Here is a 27,836-nt window from a genome sequence, read left to right on the forward strand (position 1 = left end):
CTGTTTTTCTCCTGGTTCAGCATTTTCAACTGTTACAGGACACACTAGACTGCAAAGACTGTAAAGACTCTTCTTTGTCATATTTTGCTCTATCATGGTTTTATCGATTGAAGAAAGGGAAGTCAGGAGAACTTCCCTAGCGAAAGGTTTTGCATGTAGCATTAATGCATTTGAACATCAGCCAAAAGGTTGTAATAATGAAGCAATTGGTGTAAATACTAAGTCGGACATAGCTATGAGGGAAGATAAAATGGTATCACTTTTCTATAATTTGAAACATGCCTTAGAGAGAGAAATTGTCCAATGGTGGGACATACTATTGTTGCAAAAATATCTAGAAACCTATAGGACCCCTAGAGGTCTTAGAATCACTAAACTATGTAGCTTCCTAGATGAAGATCTAGATAGTAGTTGGAAGGATGAACTCCGCAAATGCAATAGAATTTGGATGAATCTCATAATCCAACAAAGAGAAAGGAATTTATTAAATATTAAATCAGAAATTGCCGGTTTACAAGAAGAACTGGCTGCGTACATCGACATTCCTACATTTAATGAATGGGATATCAAGGTTAATGATCAGATTATGTATTTTGAAACCAATACCATCAGCAGTAAATCAGATAAATTTGAAAGGGATAGATTGGACTACTCACATGGGCGTGAGTTCAATTGGAAACAGAAGGTTTCCAGTGCACCTGCTTCACAGTCTAATAGCCAGTGGAACAATACACATCCATCTAGACCTGAAACCATAAATAACCCAACAGGCCATAATTCACAAGGGCCCCATAAATCAAAAAATGGGTATAAAAGTTCAAAACCTACCTATAATCAGTCTAAGACTCATCAGTATAATTCCTACACACAGAACAATAATCAGAATGCCAGTAATAAAGGGAATTATTCCACCAGGCAGCCGTATAAGACCACACATTATAAAGCCCATTCATCACATGTCAATCATTCCAATGGCCTAGCAACAACATCTACTAGGAACCATACGGGCACTCAGTATAAAGGGACACTAACCCATGAAAATACAACAAGAGAACCACTATCTCCTTACAATTATAGAACAGCTCAGAACTGTCCTAGTTTTCACCAAGATTCTAACCATGTATCTGGTCATCCTAATTATATGGGCCCTAAGGGACCATTGGATGCGGATGGGCATGGCAATGCACATTCAGATCAAAATCAATTCCATTTTTTAAGGGAAGCGGCTGCGAACCATTCATTGTTCGCAGCCCCAGCAGATCAAACATTACCATCAATCCCCCCAAGGAAAAAGAGAGAAAGCGGACGAGACGAGGGAAGAGAGGGGGAAAGAGACACCAAAAGAGGAAGGAGATGAATAGCAAAGTTCCCCTCTCTACTATTAAAATCTATAATCTATCAAAATCGACTTTTTCCGACTCAGAACTTGAACTCCTGAAAAAGGGTCTTAATTTTGCACCTTCAAATCCACCTAACCTGTTTGAACTGTTTGTGGATTTAAACAAGTTCATTCGGAATTTGACAGTAAAGAGATTTTTTCTCCTCAAAAATGACAATACTACTGACAGCACCAACGGTGCAAGTCTTCCATTGAACTCTCCTGTCTTAGACGTTTCACTTGAAAAGCCTATTTTAAACATTCTTGAAGACCTCTACACGGAAGATGGTTTTATGGATAGTGATTTAGAACATCTTTCTCTCACAGAATTGGCGACTGTCTCTCAGGGAGAAATTATACATACGGGGTTTAAACCCAAGTCCTTGTTCTATCCGCATTGGGTCAAAGGTCATTTTGTACCTACTTTCTATGAGACAGTACTTGCGGATTTTAGGAAAATCTGTAATAGAAATGCATCCCCACAGAGACACTATCTACAACAAGATCCACTAAGAACCTCACTTAAGATCCTCAAAGAGAATAAGGATATAGTGATTAGGCAAGCAGACAAGGGAGGAGGTCTAGTCATTCAAGATCGTGACACCTATATTTCGGAGGCCCTGAGACTCCTCAATGACTGCCAAACCTATGAAATTCTACCCAATGATCCCACAGTCCAATACCAATCTAAAATTAAATTATTCTTAGAAACAGCACTAAAAGAAGAAATCCTTACCAAAGAAGAATTTCTCTTTCTTTTTGTTAAACACCCTACTACTCCATTCTTCTATCACATTCCAAAAGTACACAAGAATATGGACAATCCCCCTGGGAGACCCATTGTCTCTGGGATAGGTAGCCTGACAAGCAATCTAGGCAGTTATATCGATTACTTCCTAAAAGATATAGTGGTAAATCTTTCATCCTATGTCAGAGACTCCAGTCACATACTGGATATACTGGCAGGGTACAAGTGGGAGGAGGGTTATAGATGGCTTTCTTTGGATGTGGTATCTCTATATACGTCCATTAAACACGAGCATGGTCTTCGAGCCATTCAGCATTTTCTAGCCACAAATTCATCACTTCACTATACACAAATGCAATTTCTATATAATTGCATTGAATTTGCCCTAGAGCATAATAACTTTTCCTTTCTGGATAATCACTATCGCCAGACACAGGGCACTGCCATGGGCGCAAAATTTGCTCCTAGCTATGCCAATATATTTATGGGGTACTGGGAAAAGAACTATATCTGGACGAATAACCCCTATAGTGCAAACCTTATCCTATATGGAAGGTATATTGATGATATTATCATCATCTGGAACGGTACAGATTCCCAGCTGGAGGGGTTCCTTAAACATTGCAGTAACAATCCGTATGACATCACGTTCACTCATGTTATTGATGATGATAATCTGGTCTTCCTAGACCTTGAATTAAGACATGATATAAACGGTCAGATATGCTCAAAAACATATTTCAAACCCACAGCGGGGAATTCATATCTACACGCCAAGAGTAATCATCATCCGCAATGGATTCGTAATGTTCCCTTCGGACAGTTCTGCAGGCTACAACGTACGTGCACTATGAAAAAAGACTACTTGGAACAAAGTCTGATCCTTCAAAAGAAATTTGAGGAGAAAGGGTATGATGCACAGCTTATTCAAACAGCATGTAATAAATATTTAGCCCTTTATGATAGTAATTCCATAGATTGTACTGTCGTGGAAGCTGGTGTCCATTCTGAGACCACGACTGACATTTGCAATACAAACGTAGTACGTTTCTGTACTAGATATAGTAACAAAGCCTGGGATATCAAACACACTCTGTCGAAAAACTGGAACATTTTAAAAAACGACCCTACTCTAGGGAAGGTACTTCCTGATAAACCCACATTAATTTTCAGGAAACCTAGGGATCTCAGGAGCATAATAGCGCCTAGCAGAGTACGTAAAAGGAACTACCAGCAGACTTCTAACCCAGGTCCATGGTCAGTGCTATTCGACCAAAAGGGCAGCTACAGATGTAGCGTTCCCAATTGTGGCACATGTGGAGTCATATGGCATCGGAAAAAAGATTTTTTGAGCACAGACGGCAGGAGATTTTCCATTAAACAGTTTATTAACTGTGGGACTTCTTTTGTCATTTATGGCTTAATTTGCCCCTGTGGCCTACTGTATGTAGGCCGCACCTCACGGTGTCTTAGGACACGTATTAGCGAGCACAAAAGTAATATAAAATTGGCAAAAGATAAATATTCAGTCCCTCGTCATTTCAAAGAAACACATCAGAGCAACTACGACGGACTGAAAGTCTTTGGAATAGAAGCAATCACAAAGGACTTAGATAGTGGGAGGAGATACCAAGAACTCTGTAGAAGAGAAAGTTTTTGGATCTTCACATTGGGTACCTTGTCCCCTAGAGGTTTAAATGATGACCTGGAGATTCATACTCTTATTTAGTCACCAGAAAGTACGAATACAATTAGTGACCTCTACTGTTCCACCCCAATTTTAGGTTGCGATTCAAATACATTTGATGTATCTAGTGTATTGAATGTATTTGAAGTATGTATATATATATGTATATGTATACATAATTTATATATATATTCTCTGTATTCAGCATTACATATACTGTTATCAACAGAAATGTTCTGAGTGTAAGGAATATGGTTATTTAGTATTAGCCCTGATAGTAATAATTGTTCCACTCACTGCTTCATACTATAAGGATACATCTGCCCCCCTGGTTTTTTTTTTTTTTTTTTTTTTTTTCCTTCTGCACATGCGCAGGTTAGGTTCACGCATGCGCAGTTAGGAGCATGGAGCAGTAGCGTGCGTTCCACAGGGTAAACCAGCAAGCAATGAGGGAAGTTCATGTCCTCCCTATGCAGCTGACTACAAATCCCCTTCATCAATGGATCGGGAAACGCATGCAGCTGCCTGGTGATATTTAGTTATATATATAAAATATACACAGCATCAGGATTGAAGGTGGGAGTGTGGATGTATACGTCTGTGAGTGTGTAAATGTATATACATGTGGATCTAAGAGCTCTGATCTAATCCTCTTCATTATCTGATCATGAAACGCATGCAGCTGCCTGGTAGTAGAAAATACAAAAAACACACAGCTCTGGGTTGAAGGTCTGAGTGCGGGTGGATTTGACTATATGGTTGGACATATATATATACATGGGGTTGTGACACTATGGACACTTAACCATCAAAATATCCGGTGATTAACAATCTGTATTAAGAACCTATGATTATTGTCACATTGATCGCTATATTTCCATCCAGCGTTATGACAAGTCCTCTGGATGAAGTATCCATGGGACACATTGTGCACCAATGCAACACGGAACATGACAATGTTTCATAACTGTGGAAGACCATTATCTCCTCTGGTGTCATAGTCAAATTGAGGGATTAGATGCACACCAAGTGGCGTATGCAATATATGGGTTTTTTTTTTTTTTTTTTATATATATATATTTTTAAGATATATATTTTATATAGGTTTTTTATGTTCTCTATGTATTTTATGTATTTTATTCATTTTATAATTTATATGTTATATCTCTCTCTAATGGCATTGTAAATATTGATGGTTAGTTTATGAGATTTTGGCCCCTCCTACTATCCTGAGACTGCCCAACCCGGGTAGGGAGGGCTTATTTTTAGTCCAGAGATATGGGTATATATAGGAGGGTGCACGTATGGTTCAGTTAGCTCTGAGGAAGAAGGGACTCCCTTCGAAACGCGTCAGCTGTACTGAACACCTATTCCCCTGATGGGACTCATGTTATCTTCAAGTCCCTGAGAGGACTTACATGCCTGATTTTATTCGCTGTTTGTGAGTATGTTTTTTACAAGTAATAAATTTTGGTCGCTGAGGTAATGCGCAAGGCTGGTGCGCTTCTTGTTTTTTATTTAACTTAGATGTCAGCCATTGGCAGCTCATGCGTGACACCTGCCGCTTGCTCAGGCCCTTTGAGGAGGCCACGCTATTCGTGAGTCGGCAGGACTATGGGATGAACGACGTCATTCCTCTGTTGCACGTCCTGGAACAAATGCTGTTAACAATGGCTGGTCAGGGTGCGGTAGACGTGGCGCACAGATCTCAACGCCACATGACCCCTGTGGGGGCAGGACAGGAAGAAGAGGAGGAGGTAGAGGAGGACATTTGTGCTCAGGAATTATTGAGTGAAATGGGTGGTTTTTCCACTCAGCGGACAGGAGTGGAGGAGCAGGAGCATCTGGTAGAGGAGGAGGAGGAGGAGACAGAGGACCCAGACGCACCGTGGCAGTATGCTGTGGAGATGGAGGCAGGGAGTCCCTCGCATTCCTTGGCACAAATGGCCCATAGCATGCTCGGTTGCTTGCGTAGCGACAGCCGAATAATAACCATCAGACAGAGGGATGACTTTTGGCTGTCCACCTTGTTGGACCCTCGCTACCGGTCCAAAATGGTGGCCTTTTTCACACCTGCTGAGAGGGAGGCCAAAATTACGTACTATAAAAACCACCTATGTAGTCAGTTGGTCTCTGCCTTTGTGCGCCAACGTCCATCCTCAGACACTGTGGGCCCTGTGCGCTCGCGTTCCGCTGGCATGGCAGCAGGGGAGGGGTGGGGTGGTAGGAGCAGTGGCAGCTCCACCAGCAGTGGCTGCCTCAGTCTGCAGTCGATGATGAGTAGCTTTCTTCACCAGCGCAGTGAGGAAACTACTAACCAGCCGCAGCAGCAGCAGCAGCATCAGGTGGACCTGGAGCAGGAGCTCAAACAACAGGCTTGGGCCTACTTGGACAGCACCCTGCCAACCGAGGTAGACAATCCCCTTGACTACTGGGCAACGAAACTTGACCTTTGGCCCCAACTAGCTGAATTTGCCCTTGAAAGGCTGTCATGCCCGGCCAGTAGCGTGGCATCGGAGCGCGTGTTTAGTGCGGCAGGAGGTATTGTAACTCCGCGGAGGACACGACTGTCCACCCAAAGTGTGGAGAGACTCACGTTTGTGAAAATGAATCAGGCGTGGATTAGTCTGGATTTCAAACCACCAGTTCCTGACACAACTGACTAAATCCGCCATGAATCATGCCTCAAACATGTGCCACTTTGAGGTCTCCTCACACACTGCTGGTGTGTTGAATTTTTTGACATAGGGTGCTGGCAGATTATGGGCCTCCTATAGCTGCTGCCAGGCCCCTAATCTGCCATAGGCCCCTATATACCGCTTCCTCATGCTGCTGCCAGGTCCAGAGTCTCTCATGGGTCCCTGTACGGCCTCCCATTGCTGCTGTCTCCATCGCCACACTCTGCTGCCATGTGCCACTTTCAGGTCTCTTCACACTGCTGGTGTGTTAAATTTTTTGACATAGGGTGCAGGCAGATTACGGGCCTCACATAGCTGCTGCCAGGCCCCTAATCTGCCATGGGCCCCTATATACCGCCTCCTCATGCTGCTGCCAAGTCTAGAGTCTCTCATGGGTCCCTGTACGGCCTCCCATTGCTGCTGTCTCCATCGCCACACTCTGCTGCCATGTGCCACTTTCAGGTCTCTTCACACTGCTGGTGTGTTTAATTTTTTGACATAGGGTGCAGGCAGATTACGGGCCTCACATAGCTGCTGCCAGGCCCCTAATCTGCCATGGGCCCCTATATACCGCCTCCTCATGCTGCTGCCAAGTCCAGAGTCTCTCATGGGTCCCTGTACGGCCTCCCATTGCTGCTGTCTCCATCGCCACACTCTGCTGCCATGTGCCACTTTCAGGTCTCTTCACACTGCTGGTGTGTTTAATTTTTTGACATAGGGTGCAGGCAGATTACGGGCCTCACATAGCTGCTGCCAGGCCCCTAATCTGCCATGGGCCCCTATATACCGCCTCCTCATGCTGCTGCCAAGTCCAGAGTCTCTCATGGGTCCCTGTACGGCCTCCCATTGCTGCTGTCTCCATCGCCACACTCTGCTGCCATGTGCCACTTTCAGGTCTCTTCACACTGCTGGTGTGTTAAATTTTTTGACATAGGGTGCTGGCAGATTATGGGCCTCCTATAGCTGCTGCCAGGCCCCTAATCTGCCATAGGCCCCTATATACCGCTTCCTCATGCTGCTGCCAGGTCCAGAGTCTCTCATGGGTCCCTGTACGGCCTCCCATTGCTGCTGTCTCCATCGCCACACTCTGCTGCCATGTGCCACTTTCAGGTCTCTTCACACTGCTGGTGTGTTAAATTTTTTGACATAGGGTGCAGGCAGATTACGGGCCTCACATAGCTGCTGCCAGGCCCCTAATCTGCCATGGGCCCCTATATACCGCCTCCTCATGCTGCTGCCAAGTCTAGAGTCTCTCATGGGTCCCTGTACGGCCTCCCATTGCTGCTGTCTCCATCGCCACACTCTGCTGCCATGTGCCACTTTCAGGTCTCTTCACACTGCTGGTGTGTTTAATTTTTTGACATAGGGTGCAGGCAGATTACGGGCCTCACATAGCTGCTGCCAGGCCCCTAATCTGCCATGGGCCCCTATATACCGCCTCCTCATGCTGCTGCCAAGTCCAGAGTCTCTCATGGGTCCCTGTACGGCCTCCCATTGCTGCTGTCTCCATCGCCACACTCTGCTGCCATGTGCCACTTTCAGGTCTCTTCACACTGCTGGTGTGTTTAATTTTTTGACATAGGGTGCAGGCAGATTACGGGCCTCACATAGCTGCTGCCAGGCCCCTAATCTGCCATGGGCCCCTATATACCGCCTCCTCATGCTGCTGCCAAGTCTAGAGTCTGTCATGGGTCCCTGTACGGCCTCCCATTGCTGCTGTCTCCATCGCCACACTCTGCCATGTGCCACTTTCAGGTCTCTTCACACTGCTGGTGTGTTTAATTTTTTGACATAGGGTGCAGGCAGATTACGGGCCTCACATAGCTGCTGCCAGGCCCCTAATCTGCCATGGGCCCCTATATACCGCCTCCTCATGCTGCTGCCAAGTCCAGAGTCTCTCATGGGTCCCTGTACGGCCTCCCATTGCTGCTGTCTCCATCGCCACACTCTGCTGCCATGTGCCACTTTCAGGTCTCTTCACACTGCTGGTGTGTTAAATTTTTTGACATAGGGTGCAGGCAGATTACGGGCCTCACATAGCTGCTGCCAGGCCCCTAATCTGCCATGGGCCCCTATATACCGCCTCCTCATGCTGCTGCCAAGTCTAGAGTCTCTCATGGGTCCCTGTACGGCCTCCCATTGCTGCTGTCTCCATCGCCACACTCTGCTGCCATGTGCCACTTTCAGGTCTCTTCACACTGCTGGTGTGTTAAATTTTTTGACATAGGGTGCAGGCAGATTACGGGCCTCACATAGCTGCTGCCAGGCCCCTAATCTGCCATGGGCCCCTATATACCGCCTCCTCATGCTGCTGCCAAGTCTAGAGTCTCTCATGGGTCCCTGTACGGCCTCCCATTGCTGCTGTCTCCATCGCCACACTCTGCCATGTGCCACTTTCAGGTCTCTTCACACTGCTGGTGTGTTTAATTTTTTGACATAGGGTGCAGGCAGATTACGGGCCTCACATAGCTGCTGCCAGGCCCCTAATCTGCCATGGGCCCCTATATACCGCCTCCTCATGCTGCTGCCAAGTCTAGAGTCTGTCATGGGTCCCTGTACGGCCTCCCATTGCTGCTGTCTCCATCGCCACACTCTGCCATGTGCCACTTTCAGGTCTCTTCACACTGCTGGTGTGTTTAATTTTTTGACATAGGGTGCAGGCAGATTACGGGCCTCACATAGCTGCTGCCAGGCCCCTAATCTGCCATGGGCCCCTATATACCGCCTCCTCATGCTGCTGCCAAGTCCAGAGTCTCTCATGGGTCCCTGTACGGCCTCCCATTGCTGCTGTCTCCATCGCCACACTCTGCTGCCATGTGCCACTTTCAGGTCTCTTCACACTGCTGGTGTGTTAAATTTTTTGACATAGGGTGCAGGCAGATTACGGGCCTCACATAGCTGCTGCCAGGCCCCTAATCTGCCATGGGCCCCTATATACCGCCTCCTCATGCTGCTGCCAAGTCTAGAGTCTCTCATGGGTCCCTGTACGGCCTCCCATTGCTGCTGTCTCCATCGCCACACTCTGCTGCCATGTGCCACTTTCAGGTCTCTTCACACTGCTGGTGTGTTAAATTTTTTGACATAAGGTGCAGGCAGATTACGGGCCTCACATAGCTGCTGCCAGGCCCCTAATCTGCCATGGGCCCCTATATACCGCCTCCTCATGCTGCTGCCAAGTCTAGAGTCTCTCATGGGTCCCTGTACGGCCTCCCATTGCTGCTGTCTCCATCGCCACACTCTGCCATGTGCCACTTTCAGGTCTCTTCACACTGCTGGTGTGTTTAATTTTTTGACATAGGGTGCAGGCAGATTACGGGCCTCACATAGCTGCTGCCAGGCCCCTAATCTGCCATGGGCCCCTATATACCGCCTCCTCATGCTGCTGCCAAGTCCAGAGTCTCTCATGGGTCCCTGTACGGCCTCCCATTGCTGCTGTCTCCATCGCCACACTCTGCTGCCATGTGCCACTTTCAGGTCTCTTCACACTGCTGGTGTGTTAAATTTTTTGACATAGGGTGCAGGCAGATTACGGGCCTCACATAGCTGCTGCCAGGCCCCTAATCTGCCATGGGCCCCTATATACCGCCTCCTCATGCTGCTGCCAAGTCTAGAGTCTCTCATGGGTCCCTGTACGGCCTCCCATTGCTGCTGTCTCCATCGCCACACTCTGCTGCCATGTGCCACTTTCAGGTCTCTTCACACTGCTGGTGTGTTAAATTTTTTGACATAGGGTGCAGGCAGATTACGGGCCTCACATAGCTGCTGCCAGGCCCCTAATCTGCCATGGGCCCCTATATACCGCCTCCTCATGCTGCTGCCAAGTCTAGAGTCTCTCATGGGTCCCTGTACGGCCTCCCATTGCTGCTGTCTCCATCGCCACACTCTGCCATGTGCCACTTTCAGGTCTCTTCACACTGCTGGTGTGTTTAATTTTTTGACATAGGGTGCAGGCAGATTACGGGCCTCACATAGCTGCTGCCAGGCCCCTAATCTGCCATGGGCCCCTATATACCGCCTCCTCATGCTGCTGCCAAGTCTAGAGTCTGTCATGGGTCCCTGTACGGCCTCCCATTGCTGCTGTCTCCATCGCCACACTCTGCCATGTGCCACTTTCAGGTCTCTTCACACTGCTGGTGTGTTTAATTTTTTGACATAGGGTGCAGGCAGATTACGGGCCTCACATAGCTGCTGCCAGGCCCCTAATCTGCCATGGGCCCCTATATACCGCCTCCTCATGCTGCTGCCAAGTCCAGAGTCTCTCATGGGTCCCTGTACGGCCTCCCATTGCTGCTGTCTCCATCGCCACACTCTGCTGCCATGTGCCACTTTCAGGTCTCTTCACACTGCTGGTGTGTTAAATTTTTTGACATAGGGTGCAGGCAGATTACGGGCCTCACATAGCTGCTGCCAGGCCCCTAATCTGCCATGGGCCCCTATATACCGCCTCCTCATGCTGCTGCCAAGTCTAGAGTCTCTCATGGGTCCCTGTACGGCCTCCCATTGCTGCTGTCTCCATCGCCACACTCTGCTGCCATGTGCCACTTTCAGGTCTCTTCACACTGCTGGTGTGTTTAATTTTTTGACATAGGGTGCAGGCAGATTACGGGCCTCACATAGCTGCTGCCAGGCCCCTAATCTGCCATGGGCCCCTATATACCGCCTCCTCATGCTGCTGCCAAGTCCAGAGTCTCTCATGGGTCCCTGTACGGCCTCCCATTGCTGCTGTCTCCATCGCCACACTCTGCTGCCATGTGCCACTTTCAGGTCTCTTCACACTGCTGGTGTGTTAAATTTTTTGACATAGGGTGCTGGCAGATTACGGGCCTCCCATTGCTGCTGCCAGACATGTAATCTGCCATGGGCCCCCGTACCGACTCCTCATGCTGTGACGTTGCAACAAGGTGTAATTCAACCCTACATATGTTAGACCGCCTTTACGAACAGCTAAAGGCCATCACAGATTTCCTGATGTTAAAAGCGGATAAAGGTACTCCCTGTGTAACTTAGATGTCAGCCATTGTCAGCTCATGTGTGACACCTGCGCTTGCTCAGGCCCTTTGAGGAGGCCACGCTATTCGTGAGTCGGCAGGACTATGGGATGAATGAGGTCAAATCGGCCATGGGCCCCCGTACCGCCTGTTCACGCTGATGCTGGTCCCACAGTGTGACCTGGGTCCCTGTACGGCCTCCCATTGCTTCCACTCTGCCATGTGCCACTTTGAAATCTCCTCACACTCCTGCGGTTGTCCATTTTGTCATAGGTTGCTGGCAGATTACAGGCCTTCCATAGGTGCCACCAAGCCCCATATCGGCCATGGGCCCCCGTACCGCCTGGTCACGCTGCTGCTGGGCCCACAGTGTGACCTGGGTCCCTGTACCGCCTCCCATTGCTCCCACTCTGCCATGTGCCACTTTCAGGTCTCCTCACGCTCCTGCTGGTTTCCATTTTGTCATAGGTTGCTGTATGGCCTCCCATTGCTGCTGCCTCCACCGCCACACTGTGGCTCCAAACACTGGTTTTGGCCCCGTGACTGGCCAAAGGAGTGAAGTGTGCAGTGATTCTAAGATCGACGGCACTCATCTGCATGTCATACTGACAGACAGTATTATTTCTCTTCCCCAGCAGACTCCAAGGGCATTTAAATTAAAGGTACAGTGTTCTGCACTAATATTAAGTCTCTCTGAAGCCTAGAAACACCCTTTTTTAAGTTAAATTCACAGCGAATTTATTCGACTCGAATCGAATATTGTCCACGAATTCGCCGAATCAGTCGAATCGAATTTTTCATTTCTTCGCTCATCTCTAGTATTAACTTTAAATTACGAAAATTCTCAAACGACAAAAGCAAACCTTTTTCTTGAACTAGGATTTCTATGTTCATTGCCACCTTCTTCTGGGTCAATCCCTGCGTCTGATCATGAGGGTTTTTTCCTGTTAAATTATTTTTCTAGGATTACTGTACACATTGAATGCAAAAACAAACATGGTGTCCACGTATGATAATTTTCTAGTTTGCACCTTTTTTTTTATTTTCCCGAATAGTCGGGATCGGCTGTCAAAAGCACTATACTAACAGATAATTGACCAATCGTTCCTCGTAAGGAATTTTTTTGTCTGATTTTCTTATAGTGTGTAGACTCCCTCCTTGCTACCAGCAAGCAAAGAAGTGATTTAAGATAGAATGTGGATAATGATGCCTGCTTTACATGAATGTCAATTATAGAGAATATACTAAGAAAAGTGATGTTGTACCTGTGATATAAACCCTTATTATACTTGTCAAAATGTATTTCTTGCTTTGTCCCTGCATCCCATTAAAGCATAGCTAACATGTCGATTTTGTTTACACAAATTTAGTTTTATTACCTTTTTAGCATTTGTAATACATGTAAGCCTTCAAATAAATATACATATTAAACAATGAAATACACTGGGATATATTTCTGATTTATAATGCTATCTTTAATTGCTGAAAAATAGTTGAGGCTGTTATCCAAGATAACATTTTTTTGAAGAACATCAACTTACTGATCCAATAAAGTTTTGTAATCAAGCACCCCGGAGATGAGATTTGCTGTAAACCTGCAATTAAAAGAGAGAGCAATGTGTCTGAATACATGAAGATGACTTCCATATTACACCGTGAGGTCCCTATTACAGAACACTGGCTAAGTATTCCTAAACCCTGGATTATAGGCTGGTACCTTGTGGTGAATAAACACTGACAGGTTTCTGATAACCCTCATTACTATACCACCTCTTGTTTTATTTCCACCCGCTTTCCGTACAATCTCCTTTAGCTCTACCATCAATAAGTGTGCAAAGACCTGCCTGAATTGATCCAAATTGAATGGCTTGTTCAGGCGGGTTTTCCTATTCCATGGTTCTGGTAAATCGAAGGCAAATTGTACAAATTTCATAGTGTATGACCATCCTTTATACAAGTACATGGGAGGGAGTGGACAGACACACAGCTGTCAGGCCCCATTCGCATTTCTGTGTTGTGGGAACTTGCATTCCCACACCCGTCTCTAGTAAAGTTGGGCCTAAGCTTGCTATTCAAAATTGTTCTGTTGCTAGCCAGTTTTACACTGCATCTTAATTCTTGTAGTAAAATACAAGCCTATGCACTTTGTCCCTGGTAAATTTGGGCCTAGTCTTGCTATTTAAAATTGTCCTGCTGTTTGGATGATTGTATACTTATGTTTCTTTTAAAGCAGTATTAAACCCAAAACCAAGTATGTAATATATTGCAGTTTTAACTCACTGATTGATGTAACACAGAGTGTGGAGTATTTTTGTTTGCAGCACTGGGCAACTGGAATGACTATCCTGTATATGTTTTCATGGATTGATACAAAAAGTGGATATGATCATTTGCACTTTTTTTACACTTATGGTTATATGTGTATGAAACTGCGTGGAGTATCTGTCAAAACCTGAGGGTCCACTATTGATACCCCAAAGTGGGGAAGGCGCATAGAGACCTATATTGTAGTATAAGTCAATATATGAAGGTGAGGGCACATCCATAATCTCACTGAGTGGTGGAACACAGATTGTAGAAAAGTATTGCTTTGCAGCACTAGGCACCTGGAATCGATATCCTGAATACGTATGCATGGATTGACACAAAAAGTGGATACAGTCATTTGGACTTTGGCACTTATGGTCATATGAAAAAAAGGAAAAAACAGCGCAAACATAGACCTTTACATGAAATCAATATTACAAAGTGCAAACATAAGTGAAAAAATTGATCAGTGGTAAAGTCCATCAAAATAAACCAAATTTCTAAAAAATATTAGTGCAAAAAAGAAAAAAAGAAAAAAAGAGAAAAAAATATTTTCAAATTCTTCTTCTAATATAGAGGAACTTCCACCTTCCACCCGTGAAAACCAATATCAAATGCACTCACCAGATAAAGGTGAAAAAAACGCCTCTTAGGAATTTTATGGGATCCTACACCCTCTTTCGTATCCACTCTATAGGAATCCTCCTCTCCACCATAGGCTCCACCATCCGACCAGGGAGAAAAAAATCTCAGATAGTGTAATATTGTAAGACACCATTCATAAGTGAAATCAAGGATTGAGGTCACTCACATTCAATTCAATTTAAAAAGGCATATTTATTAGGATCAGCTTCTTCCAGATAAACAGTAGATGCAAGGCAACCTCCCACGGAATCTCACATCACAGCTCCAGGTTTCAGCAGAAGCTCTACAGAGACACCGCATATACAGATCCCAAAAGATGGCCGCTGGAACGCACCGCTCAGCGTGCGCTCCACTCACCGGAAGTGACGTCAGACGTACGGAGTACAAACCGGAAATGCGTCAACGCGTTTCGCCCCTCCCATCGGGCGTTCTCAAGACGTTCATTTCCTGTCTGAAGCTCCCTTATATACCCAGCAGAGACCCACCCCTCCGTTTCAATTGGTCAAAACTCTTCCCCGGGATGATCAAACAAACCACTCCTCCTGTAACGTGACGTGAGAGTCCCTTACAGATGAGGTAAATGCCTATACAATTAGAAATCTTTTTTCATGTTATTCCTGACACTATTAAATTATCTCCCAGAAGCGACATGTATATTACCACATGTCCCCAGTGGGAAAAACACGAACAAAGTATTAAACAATGCCTCACTATTACAAAAAACTTTCTTTAATATATGAGCAATGAATACTAAATAGTATAAAAATGAAAATAAATATAAATGTAATAAAAATAAAAAATATAAGATGAAAATAAAAATGAAAATAAAAATAAAAAATAAAATATAAAAATAAAAATAAAAAATGAAATAAAATAAAAATAAAAATAAAAATAAAAATAAATAAAAAATAAAAATAAAATGAAAACAAATATAGAAAAAAATATAAATAAAAATAAAAATAAAGAATAAAAATAAAAATAAAATTAAAATAAATATAAAAATAAAATTAAAATAAATAAAAATAAAAAAAATATAAAATAAAAATAAAAATAAATATAAAAAGAAAAATAAAAAATGAATGAAATAAAAATAAAACTCAAAATAATATGTGAAATAAAATAAAAAAATATTAAAAAATAAATAAATAAAAATATAAATAAAAATAAAATTAAAGATAAAAATAAAAATAAACCAATAACAAAAATAATTTAAAAAATGCAATAGCATTACAATGTGTAAAAAAACTATTAATAAGACACCTGAGGAATTTTTAATGGAAATAGTCTATGCTCTTACCAATTAGACAAAAAACAATTAATGTCTATGTCCGAATTCAACCCTTTGGGGTACAAAGATCCTAATTGAAAGATCCATTTTGTTTCATTCTGCGAGATACTCTTGACCATATCTCCCCCCCTCCAATGGGAAACGATCCGATCAATCCCGCAGAATTTCAAACACGATGGATCCCTATTATGACACATTCTGAAATGATAGGAAAGACTGTGATGTTTATATCCTTTTTTAATATTTCTAATGTGTTCACCTAATCTCACCGACAATTTCCTAGACGTTCTACCTACGTATTGGAGATGACAAGAGCACTCCAACACATACGTAACAAAGGAACTATCACAAGTTATAAAATTATTTATTTTATAAGAGGAACCCGTAGAACAAGAATGAAACGAATCATATCTCCTCTTAGTATCTCCTCTCATATTTCTACATGCCATACACCTTTTACATTTATAAAACCCCACAGTATCCAAAAAAGTTGCCTTTTTCTTCGGAATATCTGGGATATTTTTTGCTAACTTCATTCTCAATGTGGGTGGTTTTCTGTAAATGAATGAAGGTTTCTCAGGTATTAAATCATGGAGAACATCATCCCTCTTCAGAATCGACCAGTGTTTCCTTATAATATTTTCAATAACCTTATGTTGATTAGAGTAACCCGTGATAAAAGCCAGTTCACCTACTTTCTTCTTGTTCTTTCTATTTATTAATAATTCATCTCTATTAATCCTCCTCACTTGATCCATTGCACCTGTTAGAATATTTTCTTCATAGCCTTTTTCTCTAAACCTTTCCAACAACATATTTGCTTGCTCTTGAAATATCTTATTGTCATCACAGTTCCGCTTGAGTCTAATCAATTGGCTTTTAGGAATGGACCTCAACCAATTTCTATGGTGGCAACTGTGGATTGGGATGTAAGCATTCCTATCCACTTGTTTAAAATATGTTTTTGTGTGAAGATAGTCCCCCTGTCTATAGATGACTAAATCAAGAAAGTCTATAGATTCCATACCGATATGGTTAGTGAATGTGATGTTATAAGGATTACACTCCATTCCACGGATGTATTCCTCTAAACCATTCCTAGTTCCCTTCCAAATTATCACGATGTCATCTATAAACCTTCTAAAGAGTAGTAATTTCTCATTCATCTTTCCAAAAATAGCTTTATCTTCCCACATACTCATAAAAAGGTTGGCTACTGATGGAGCATATTTCGCTCCCATCGCAACTCCAGTGCACTGCCTATAATAATTGTTGGAATGCCAAAAATAGTTATTTGACATTGCTAGGTCAAGACAATCTAGCAAAAAATCAATTTGATCACCTTTTAAACCCGATTTTTTCTCCAATGCCCATCTCACCGCTGTTAAAGCATCCTCATGTCTAATGTTGGTGTATAGTGCATTCACATCAACACTGGCCAAAACACAGTTCTCTTTAATCCTTATTTTTTTCAAAACTGAGATCAAATCTCCACTATCCTTAAGGTAAGATGGAAAACCTGATACCAGAGGTTGTAGGAATTCATCCACATATTCCCCTAGTCTCGAAAACAGTGAGTCAATCCCATTGACAATGGGTCTTCCAGGGGGTTTTAATAAACTTTTATGTATCTTGGGTAGTTGGTATATAACAGGTGTAACAGGTGCTTTTGGTACCAAATATCTCGCTTCTTTTTTGTTTAAAAAACCTTCTCTTTCACCTCTTTTCACTAGTTTCATTAATTTGTTCTTGTAGCTTTTTAGAGGGTTGCCCCTCAATTTCTCATATGTATTTTCATCACCCACCAATCTATTCAGTTCTTCATAATAATCATTCCTATTCAACACCACCACCCCTCCTCCTTTGTCTGCTGATCTTATTACAATGTTATTATTTTTTTCTAATTGTTGAATTCCTCTAATTAAATCATGCTTCATCCTCTTATTTGGAACCGATAATACCTCCAAATCATATTCCACCATCTTTTTGAATGTATCTATACAACAATTATTTCCTACTTTTGGGTTGAACACAGACTTATTCCTCAAATTGGTGTGCTTATAAACCCCTTCATTCCCATCATTGCTCATTCTCCCACCCTTATGAGGATCAATAGCATTAGATTTGGAGTTTTTACTCCAATATTTTTTTAAATTTAATTTTCTAATAAATCTATGAAGATCTATGTAAGTCTCCAATTTATTTAATTTTTTGTCGGGTGCATATTTCAGACCCAATGCTAAGACCCTCAATTCATCCTCTTTTAAAATGTAATCACTTAAGTTGAAAATTCCTTTATTTACATTGACCTTTTCCTTTTTCCTTTTACCTCCTCTACATCCCCTGTATTTCTTCCTTCCCAATAGGGGTCCTGATAGTTTGGGTCCTGATAATTTTGGTAATTCTGATAATTTGGAGGTGGTTTCCATCCACCCCTCCCTCCTCTGTTTGGGTAATACTGACCCCCTCTCCCTCTCGGGTTGTAAACTCCTCTTTGGTTCCCCCCTCTCCATGGCGGTCCCACAAAACCTCCTCTTGGAAAAACCTTTCCCTCATATTGATGATTATATGGGGATCCCATTAGAGGTCCAAATCTATTGTATGTGGGCACCCCATAGTTAGAAGTTGGATTCTCATCCATGTTCTTTCTAGGGGAAGAATTCTTTTGTATATTTTTTGAAAAAGCAACCGTAGCTGCCTTAATCTTCACTCCAGATGATCCCAAATTAGAACCTGGATCTTTGGTATCCCCCTCAACTGAGGAATTCCTAGAATCGTCAGTTCCCTTACTATTATCATCCTGCCATTTATAAACATTTTGGGATTTGTAATCCTGTATATCTCTACCATATTTCTTAATTTTCTTCTTTTTAGTGTCCTCATCTACTTTATTAATATATTCTTGAGTTAGTTTCGCCTTTTCTTTAAAATCCATTGATTCACTGAAAGGGGCCATTTTTTCCTTTAGATTATAAATTATTTCTTCCAAAATTTTAAGTTTCCTTTTTCTTCTTTGTACAATTAATTCCATAAGTTTTTTCTCAACATGGTTGAAAAATGAAAACCACTCCTCATCCACCTCTTTCCCCACAAGACCATCACTGGGAGCAATTTCCCATCTGAGCCTTCTTGGGGTGATTCCTTCTTTAATGTATTTTTCAAGTGTCACTACATCCCACCACGCCCTCACCTGCTTGTCCAAAGAATTTTTGAGTGTTCTAAAATCCTTAGACAAATCAGTGTTTTCTACATTCTGTGAAAAAATATCTTCTACATTCACCCTTTTTAAAGACACAAAACTAAATAAATCCATGGCTGCAGGATCAAGTACAGATGAAGTATATATAAATACTATGACCTCTGAACACACAAAAAAACTAAAAATTATTCCTGCGCCTAGTAAAACACTCTAATACAGGTTCTATCCTGCTGCTGTGCACTGTGATCAACACAAACAATGAAAAAAAGGAAAAAACAGCGCAAACATAGACCTTTACATGAAATCAATATTACAAAGTGCAAACATAAGTGAAAAAATTGATCAGTGGTAAAGTCCATCAAAATAAACCAAAGTTCAAAAAAATATTAGTGCAAAAAAGAAAAAAAGAAAAAAAGAGAAAAAAATATTTTCAAATTCTTCTTCTAATATAGAGGAACTTCCACCTTCCACCCGTGAAAACCAATATCAAATGCACTCACCAGATAAAGGTGAAAAATTTTTTATACTATTTAGTATTCATTGCTCATATATTAAAGAAAGTTTTTTGTAATAGTGAGGCATTGTTTAATACTTTGTTCGTGTTTTTCCCACTGGGGACATGTGGTAATATACATGTCGCTTCTGGGAGATAATTTAATAGTGTCAGGAATAACATGAAAAAAGATTTCTAATTGTATAGGCATTTACCTCATCTGTAAGGGACTCTCACGTCACGTTACAGGAGGAGTGGTTTGTTTGATCATCCCGGGGAAGAGTTTTGACCAATTGAAACGGAGGGGTGGGTCTCTGCTGGGTATATAAGGGAGCTTCAGACAGGAAATGAACGTCTTGAGAACGCCCGATGGGAGGGGCGAAACGCGTTGACGCATTTCCGGTTTGTACTCCGTACGTCTGACGTCACTTCCGGTGAGTGGAGCGCACGCTGAGCGGTGCGTTCCAGCGGCCATCTTTTGGGATCTGTATATGCGGTGTCTCTGTAGAGCTTCTGCTGAAACCTGGAGCTGTGATGTGAGATTCCGTGGGAGGTTGCCTTGCATCTACTGTTTATCTGGAAGAAGCTGATCCTAATAAATATGCCTTTTTAAATTGAATTGAATGTGAGTGACCTCAATCCTTGATTTCACTTATGAATGGTGTCTTACAATATTACACTATCTGAGATTTTTTTCTCCCTGGTCGGATGGTGGAGCCTGTGGTGGAGAGGAGGATTCCTATAGAGTGGATACGAAAGAGGGTGTAGGATCCCATAAAATTCCTAAGAGGCGTTTTTTTCACCTTTATCTGGTGAGTGCATTTGATATTGGTTTTCACGGGTGGAAGGTGGAAGTTCCTCTATATTAGAAGAAGAATTTGAAAATATTTTTTTCTCTTTTTTTCTTTTTTTTCTTTTTTGCACTAATATTTTTTTGAACTTTGGTTTATTTTGATGGACTTTACCACTGATCAATTTTTTCACTTATGTTTGCACTTTGTAATATTGATTTCATGTAAAGGTCTATGTTTGCGCTGTTTTTTCCTTTTTTTCATTGTTTGTGTTGATCACAGTGCACAGCAGCAGGATAGAACCTGTATTAGAGTGTTTTACTAGGCGCAGGAATAATTTTTAGTACTTATGGTCATATGTACATGAAATTGAGATCTTTATTTGGTGATGTTAAATTTTATATGTAGTTTTATGTTCACATGTATATTTTGAGACACACAAATAGATATATGCAGCTTGTTTCATTCCAAATCAAAAATTCGTATGACATTCTCGGTATTCGGAGATTTGGATGTATCCAAATTTTCCCAAGTCCTCTTCCAGGACAGCTTCACATGAGGCTCCTCCTACCAGGATACATCTGATCCACTTTTTTTTAATAAAAAGCCCATCCATCCCTGGGGTCCTCAGTATTTGTGTTTCCTGTATAGGCAGTATTCCCGTTTTGTTGTTTTTTTGTTTTTTGTTTTTTACAGGCCAGCTGGCAGGGTACAGAGGCCTCCTGAATTTGGCCACCCTGCAGAGCAAGGCAGAGGCCTTGCGGGCTGGCTTCATCCAGGGCTATTTCATAGGGGTTCATTCCCGGTAAGTGGCCAGGATTAGGACAGGCAGCACCCCTTCTCTCATGCTGATATTGTCCAGACAGCCTCACCAGGGGGTGGACCTGTGTACACGGTTTCTGGACCAGGGAGCCCTAATTCTGTGGGGCAAAGCATGTACCTGGCTGATTGGGCGGTAGCAGGATGCCAAAATCTGTCTGGTTGTTGTGGCTCGATGTGGTGATGTCACTTCTGGGGAAACCGGAACAAGCGCCACTTTTCACGGTGATGTAATTTCAAGGGTACCGCAGATTGCATTTCGGCAAAAGGGAGAGGATTACTGCCATATTGTCTATGGATGGCAGTCCACACGCTCACCCCACGCCACAGCCACCTTGGATCCACTTCGACTGTGAGGGGGAGCCATGATGGGTGGACCTAGGGAAGGGGTGGGGCCCCGAAACCCCTACAAACGGTGTTGCCATGGAGGGCGGACAGTGGCCATGATGGAGGCAGATCTGTTGGAGCAGGGGGAAGCCAGCAACAAGGTAGGCAGCTGGATGGCTGGCATAAGTCCCCCTGAAGTATTGCAGCTCCAAGTACTCTCTCCTCCTTGTTGTCCAATTGAAATCTGTCCCTCAGGGACTTCCAGTTCTTGCACTTCTGGGGGGTTTAGCCAGCAGATGTGCTCTGGTTTATTGGAGGCCTCTATGCTCTTTCTCTCTCCCTGTTTAGAAGGAATCCCAGGAGGGGGAGAGGAAGGAAAAGGAGACTCCATCTTAAGAAAAGAGGAAATGTGCAAGCTGTAAGAAAAGGTTCTCAAGCTCATGGTTTAAACCTCTGTGCCAGGAATGCATTGACAAACTGGTCAAAAAATATCAGGGTCTCTCTTAAAAGATTTATTGCAGTCCATGACTTAGAAAATGTCACAAACTTTCCAGAATTTTAGGGAACAGATGCAGGAACCTGCCCTGGACGAGCCACAACCCGGCACCTCGGGGGTCACTGTAGCGGAAAACCATGCGACCAAAAATAGAAGGCAGGACTATAGCATCTCTGTGGATTTGGAGGAAGAATCGGCCAGCTCTTCTGAGTCAAAGGATGGAGAAATTGAAGAACGAGAATATAAGTCTCAAAGATTCCTTTTTCCTGCAGAAGACACGGAAGGCCTCTTAAAAGTAATTTATTGCACTCTAGACCTAGAGGAGGAACAACTGGGTCTCTTGTTGCATGACCAGCTATATGCAGGGCTACAAAAAAAAAATGGTTGTACGTTTTTAGTCCATCCCATGCTGTGGGATACCATTAAGAGAATGGGAGGAGCCAGAAAGGAAAGCCCTTTTTCCTAAGAAATCTAAAAAGGCGATTTACATCAATGAAAATGCATTGCTCTGGGAGTCCTGCCCAAAGCTCGATTCCCCCCCCCAAAAAAAATCTAGAGTACGGACCTATCCTTTGAAGACAGGAGCTTACTAAAGGACCCGATGAACTGCAAAGCTTGCACATTCCTCAGAGGAGCTTGGGAAGTACCCACGATGAACTTTAAGCCATCTGTTTCAACTACCTGTATTGCCCATACCTTGGATGTGGCCAGCTCCGCTCCCAACTCAAACAGGGTACACTGGTGGGAGAAATTATTCAATCTCTACCGGTCCTAGAAAAGGAAGTGGCCTTTATCGCGGATGCATCGGCTGAAACCATTAAGTATACTGCAAAATCAACTGCTCTCTTAAATTCAGCAAAAAGAGCAGTTTGGTTGAAGTCTTGGCAGGGAGACATAGCATCCAAATCCAGCCTACTGTATATGGTCTGCCCTTCAAGGGGAAGCTCCTTTTTCAGCTCAGAATCGACCTTGGTACTAGAAAGGTCTGCCGATTAAAAAGAAAGGGTTCCCAATAAACAGTTGGGGAAGACATTTTTTCATCCAAACAGGTAATGCTCAACCAAAGAAACTGAGTTTTAGGGTCAAAAAAGAGGCTGGTCGACAACCAAGACAAACCCAAGGCTCAATCCAAATGACTCGTGGAGCCATGTGGGAGGAAGGCTGGAATACTTCCACACTCAGTGGCTAGAGATTACCCAGAATGCATTCATCTTGAATATAATTCAGAACAGCAACAGGATAGAATTCTCACACCTTCCCCTTTTACAGGTTTTTTGCGACCCCACTACCAAGGTAAAATGAAAAGGCAGATGCACTCGTAAATCTCTTGGAAGTAATGCTCCAACAGAAAGTAATCAGCCTACTGGGGTAAGAAGAAAAAAAAAAGGGGGTTTTACGCTAATTTTTTCCTGAGCAGAAAACCATCAGGAAAATAAAGAATGATACTCAATATGAAAAAAAGTGAACAAATGCATTTTAAGATTCAAGATTTTCGGATGGAAACAGTGAAATAAATCCTTTCCCCTGGAGTATTTATGGCTTCAATAAACCTAAAAGATGCATAACTTCATATACGGGAGTACTCAAAGAAGTTCCTGAGGTTTGCGCTAAAGGGACCTGGAAAGACAATTCTGTTCCAGTTCATTGCCCTTCCCTTCAGTCTGTCATCAGCCCCATGGATCTTAATGAAAGTCCTAGTAGAAGGTACTTGAGGCTAAAGGGAATAAGTATCATCCCTTACCTGGATGATCTACTTTTGTTTGCAGACTCGAAGGAGGTACTAGAAAAGCATGTGCCGGATACAATATCTATCTTGACAGAACTAGGCTGGCTAAAGAATTCAGAAAGATCACAGCTAGCCCCTTCCAACAAAATCACGTACTTGGGATATATTTTGGATTCAACAACCACCTGCCTATACCTGATGCCAGGAAAGGTACTGAAGCATCAGCAAGACCCAGAGAACTTTCTGGAGGCATCAGACTGTACAGTCAGGGATGCCATGAAGCTTATTGGATGAATGACTGCAACCATACTGGGATTCCAATGGGCTCAACTGCACTCCAGGGCAATCAATAATCATGTTCTCTTTACCTGGAATGGCCAACAAACTTCTTTGGAAACACTTTTTTTCCAACAAAAATTTACAACAGATGCAAGCACTTGGGGCTCACATATGGAAGATTGCCTAGCTCAGAGGAGATGGAACCCAGAAACAGCAAGAAGCTCCTCAAATTTCAGGTAACTGATGGCAGTCTTCAAAGCTCTTATGTCCTTTCAGGAGAAAAAAAAGGGGAAGGAAATACAAGTCCTGTTGGACAACATGGCAACAGTTGCGTGCCTAAACAGACAAGGAGGCACAAGGTCACCAAAACTAATGTAAGTAGCAGAAAGACTTCTAACTTGGGCAGAAGAAAACCTAATGACAATCACTGCAGTTAATGTGAAGGGGCACCTGAACTCTTTGGCAGACAAATGAAGTTGAGAAGAAATCAGCCAGTCGGAGCTGTGTCTCAGCCATGCAACATTTGTCCAAATCTGCAGCAGATGGGCACTCCTTCCATAGAACTTTTTGCCAACAGAGGAAATACAAAACTAAGAAAATATTTCTGTCTACAAAGAGACCCTCAAAGTGCAGGCACAGACTCATTAGCTCAAGCATGGGAGGGAGATCTCCTTTGCGCCTTTCCACTCTTTAGACTTCTACCAAGAGTTCTGCAGAAGATACAGACATCTCAAACCAAAGTCTTCCTAATCGCCCCATTCTGGCCAAGAAGGTCATGGTTTTCCCTCCTGCTTTGCTTAGTGGACCCCTCGATATTTCCACCCAGGAAGGACCTTCTCACACAGTGGGAGGTGCTACACTCATACCTAGAGAGACTGTCATTGGCAGCTTGGCTTCTGAGCAGGAAAGGTTAGTTAGGAAAAGATTTTTGGAGAAGGTGATCTCCACCCTTCTAAGTGGATGAAAACAGTCCACAAATGCTATTTACAACAAAATCTGGAAAAGATTTACTTTTCTGTAAGGTAGAAAACAACTTGTTAGAAGTGCCTATTCTGAATTCAGTAGTCGAATTCCTACATGCAGGAGCAGATAGGAAGCTAGCAGCTACAATGCTTAAAGTCCAAGTAGCTGCTTTATCTAATTTTCTGGAATTGAAGTTAACCGAAGATCCGCTGATCATCCAATTCATTAAGGCCATCACCAAACATAGGAACCCATACAGACCCAAAGTTCCCAAAGGGACTTAGGAACAGTCTTAAGAAGCTTTCAACGGGAGCTTTTTGAGCCTTTGGATAAATGCTTTCTCAGGTGTTTAACCCTCAAGACCATCCTCTTAGTAGCCATGGTCTCAGCTTGTAGAATCAGCAAATTGCAAGCACTGATCTTAATAGAGCCTTACTGCACAATCCTAATGGATAAAATTATCCTCAGTCTGGACCCAGCGTTACTGCCAAAATTTGTGTCATTTGTTCACAGAGCAGAAGAAATTGTAATCCCATCATTTTGCGAAAACCGGAGTAATGCCAAAGAAGAGCATTATAAACTTGATGTGAAAAGATGCCTTATTTCATATATTGAGTGGAGAAATTCTTCCAGCCTCTTTATCTTATTGCGAGGACCAGGAAAGAGCTCAAAAACCTCTAAAGGCACCATTGCAAGGTGGCTAAGAGAAACTATTTTGGAAGGCTACAAATCCGCAGCACTAACACCACCATCTGGTGCATTCAACTAGAGCTACCACAGCTTCATGGGCAGAGAAAGCTGGAGCCTCCCCTGGACAGATCTGCAAGGCCGCAACATGGTCCAGCTTCAGCACGTTCTCTAGACACTACCGATTTACACCTAACCTCCAGCAAAGAACTGGAGTATTTGGCAGGAAGGTCTTGCAAGCGGCATCCCCACCCTAATGTATGTTTTTCTATTCAATACTCTCATGTGAAGCTGTCCTGGAAGATGACTTGGGAAAACGCAGTTATTTACCTGTTAACTGTATTTGCAGGAATCTTCCAGGATAGTTTCACATGAAAGCTCTCGAATTACAACAGTAATTTTAATGAATCCCAAATAATTTTTAATAAAACAACCAAATTCATTAGTTTCATTTGGATGTTTGAAGCATCCGGATGAAATGAATGATCCAAACTGAATCATGTCCTTAACAACCATGACTCATCTGCTGTCAGCAAGATTCCCCGCTGACAGCAGATTGTAAACAAACAAGTGTCAGTTATAAAAATAACAAACAAAATAAACACAGAGTGGGATGCCCCTCTTAGGTCTAGTATGGATTTTAAGGGGAACCTCAAAATTTTAAATAAAATGGCATGGGCCCCCCCAAAAGTCCATACCAGATCCCTATCCGAATATGCAGGCCAAGAAAATGGGATGTCCCCCTTCCTGAGGCATACCAGGCCCCATGCCCTCAACAATGCCCTCAGGAATGTTTTGGGGGAGGGGGCTCTTCCCCACAAACCTGTCCTGGTGGTTGTAGGGTCTGTGAGCGGGGGCATATTGGAATCTGGACAGTTTTTGACAAGTCTTTTTTTTTTTTTCTCTTTAATAAAAGAAAAGTCCCCCAAAGTAAATCCAGTGTCAGTCATGATGAACACCAGCTGCCGCCCTAAAAAAACAAACAAAACAAAGAGGTTACACATGATGCTTGCCTCCCAGTGACTGACCGCTCCGGTTCCCAGTGATGATGGTAAAGAAACAGAGGAGAAAGGGATGGGATCACCGTTCATGTTATCCTCCCCCTTTATTTACCATTAGTGGGAACTGGAGGCAAGCATCGCTTGCGCACTTCTCTTTTTTTTGTTTTGTTTTTTTTTTGGGTTGGTGGCTGGCATTCATTGTGATTGATGCTGGATTTACTTTGGGGGACATTGTTTTTTTGTTTTGTTTTGTTAAAAAAGGACTTCTCAAGGCATGTAGCCTGGTATAGTTCAGGTTGGGAGGGGACGCTTGGTCATCCCCCCCACTGACACTTTCCTAGCCTGCCAGGCTGAATGCTCGGATAAAGGTCTGGTATGGATTTTGAGGGTGATGCCATTCAATTTTTTAAAAATTTGATGTGGGGTTCCCCTTATAGTCCATACCATATCTAAGGGTCTGGTATGGAGGGGGAATGACACACTTTTTTTTTTTTTTTTTTTTTTTTTAATTTTGGCATAGGATTTCCCTTTAAAATCCATACAAGACCTGAAGGTGAGGCATGGGTATTAAGGACATGGCTGCCGCCCATTCATTGACTACCAGCTATACTGAATTCAGATTGATTCAATGTTTTTGATTTGAATATTTAACAAAACAAATAGTTGTGATGGATTTATTTACAAATGCAAAGAAACAAAATTAGTAACTTAAATCGATCCAAAATGAAATGAAACATTTTTTTTTGTTCTACTTATGTCTACACACACAAGATGCATTGGGAAGCAATTGATTTTCAGTTTTGATTGGTTTGTGATTAGCAGCACAAAAACATTTTTTACACATTCTGCAGCAGCAGAACTTGATATACATATTTGGGTCACATATTTTGGGTAGCAGTGCATAAATGTTTTGGATTTGTTCATATATTCCAGTTTACCAATAATTATATGTGTTGGCTGCATCAGTTTTCTTTTCTTTAAGTTTTTTTCCCCTTGGTTTCATCTGGTGTTTTGGTCAGCAATACACCTCCTATGTTGGAGTGCCCCCCCACTCTGGTTAAATGAGTACATCTTTGGACAACAGCACTGTCAGTCTGGGGGGATGGGGGGTGTTACTAGCAGATTAAAGTACACAAACTGAAGCCAAACTCCAACTAATGTTTTTACACTTTTGGGATAAAGGTTTTACATGAATAATTAACAGCTGATCATTGTAAGCATCCCTGTTAAATGGTTTGTCCCATCTTTGTAACTGATGCATTCTGCTGGAGAGCTTGTTCGTTTGAAAAACAAAAGACTTACTGGCTGGATCTCCCAGATGAAAATAGAAGAAAGC

The 27,836-nt window shown here is 42.8% G+C and overlaps 1 protein-coding gene across 2 annotated transcripts in view; it reads right to left on the bottom strand.

Moving 5' to 3' along the window:
- CHAT (choline O-acetyltransferase) overlaps positions 1 to 27,836 on the bottom strand; it is a 306,928-nt gene that overhangs the window by 178,306 nt on the left and 100,786 nt on the right. For both annotated transcript variants that reach the window (XM_089680057.1, XM_089680056.1), the window contains one exon: positions 13,021 to 13,074. In XM_089680057.1, the coding sequence (XP_089536183.1) occupies positions 13,021 to 13,074 (54 nt within the window). The remainder of the gene's footprint in view (positions 1 to 13,020; positions 13,075 to 27,836) is intronic.

Source organism: Staurois parvus, unplaced genomic scaffold, assembly GCF_062004578.1.
Source record: "Staurois parvus isolate SC_StPar_1 unplaced genomic scaffold, SC_StPar_1.0 ptg000234l, whole genome shotgun sequence".
NCBI classification, from domain to species: Eukaryota; Metazoa; Chordata; class Amphibia; order Anura; family Ranidae; genus Staurois; species Staurois parvus.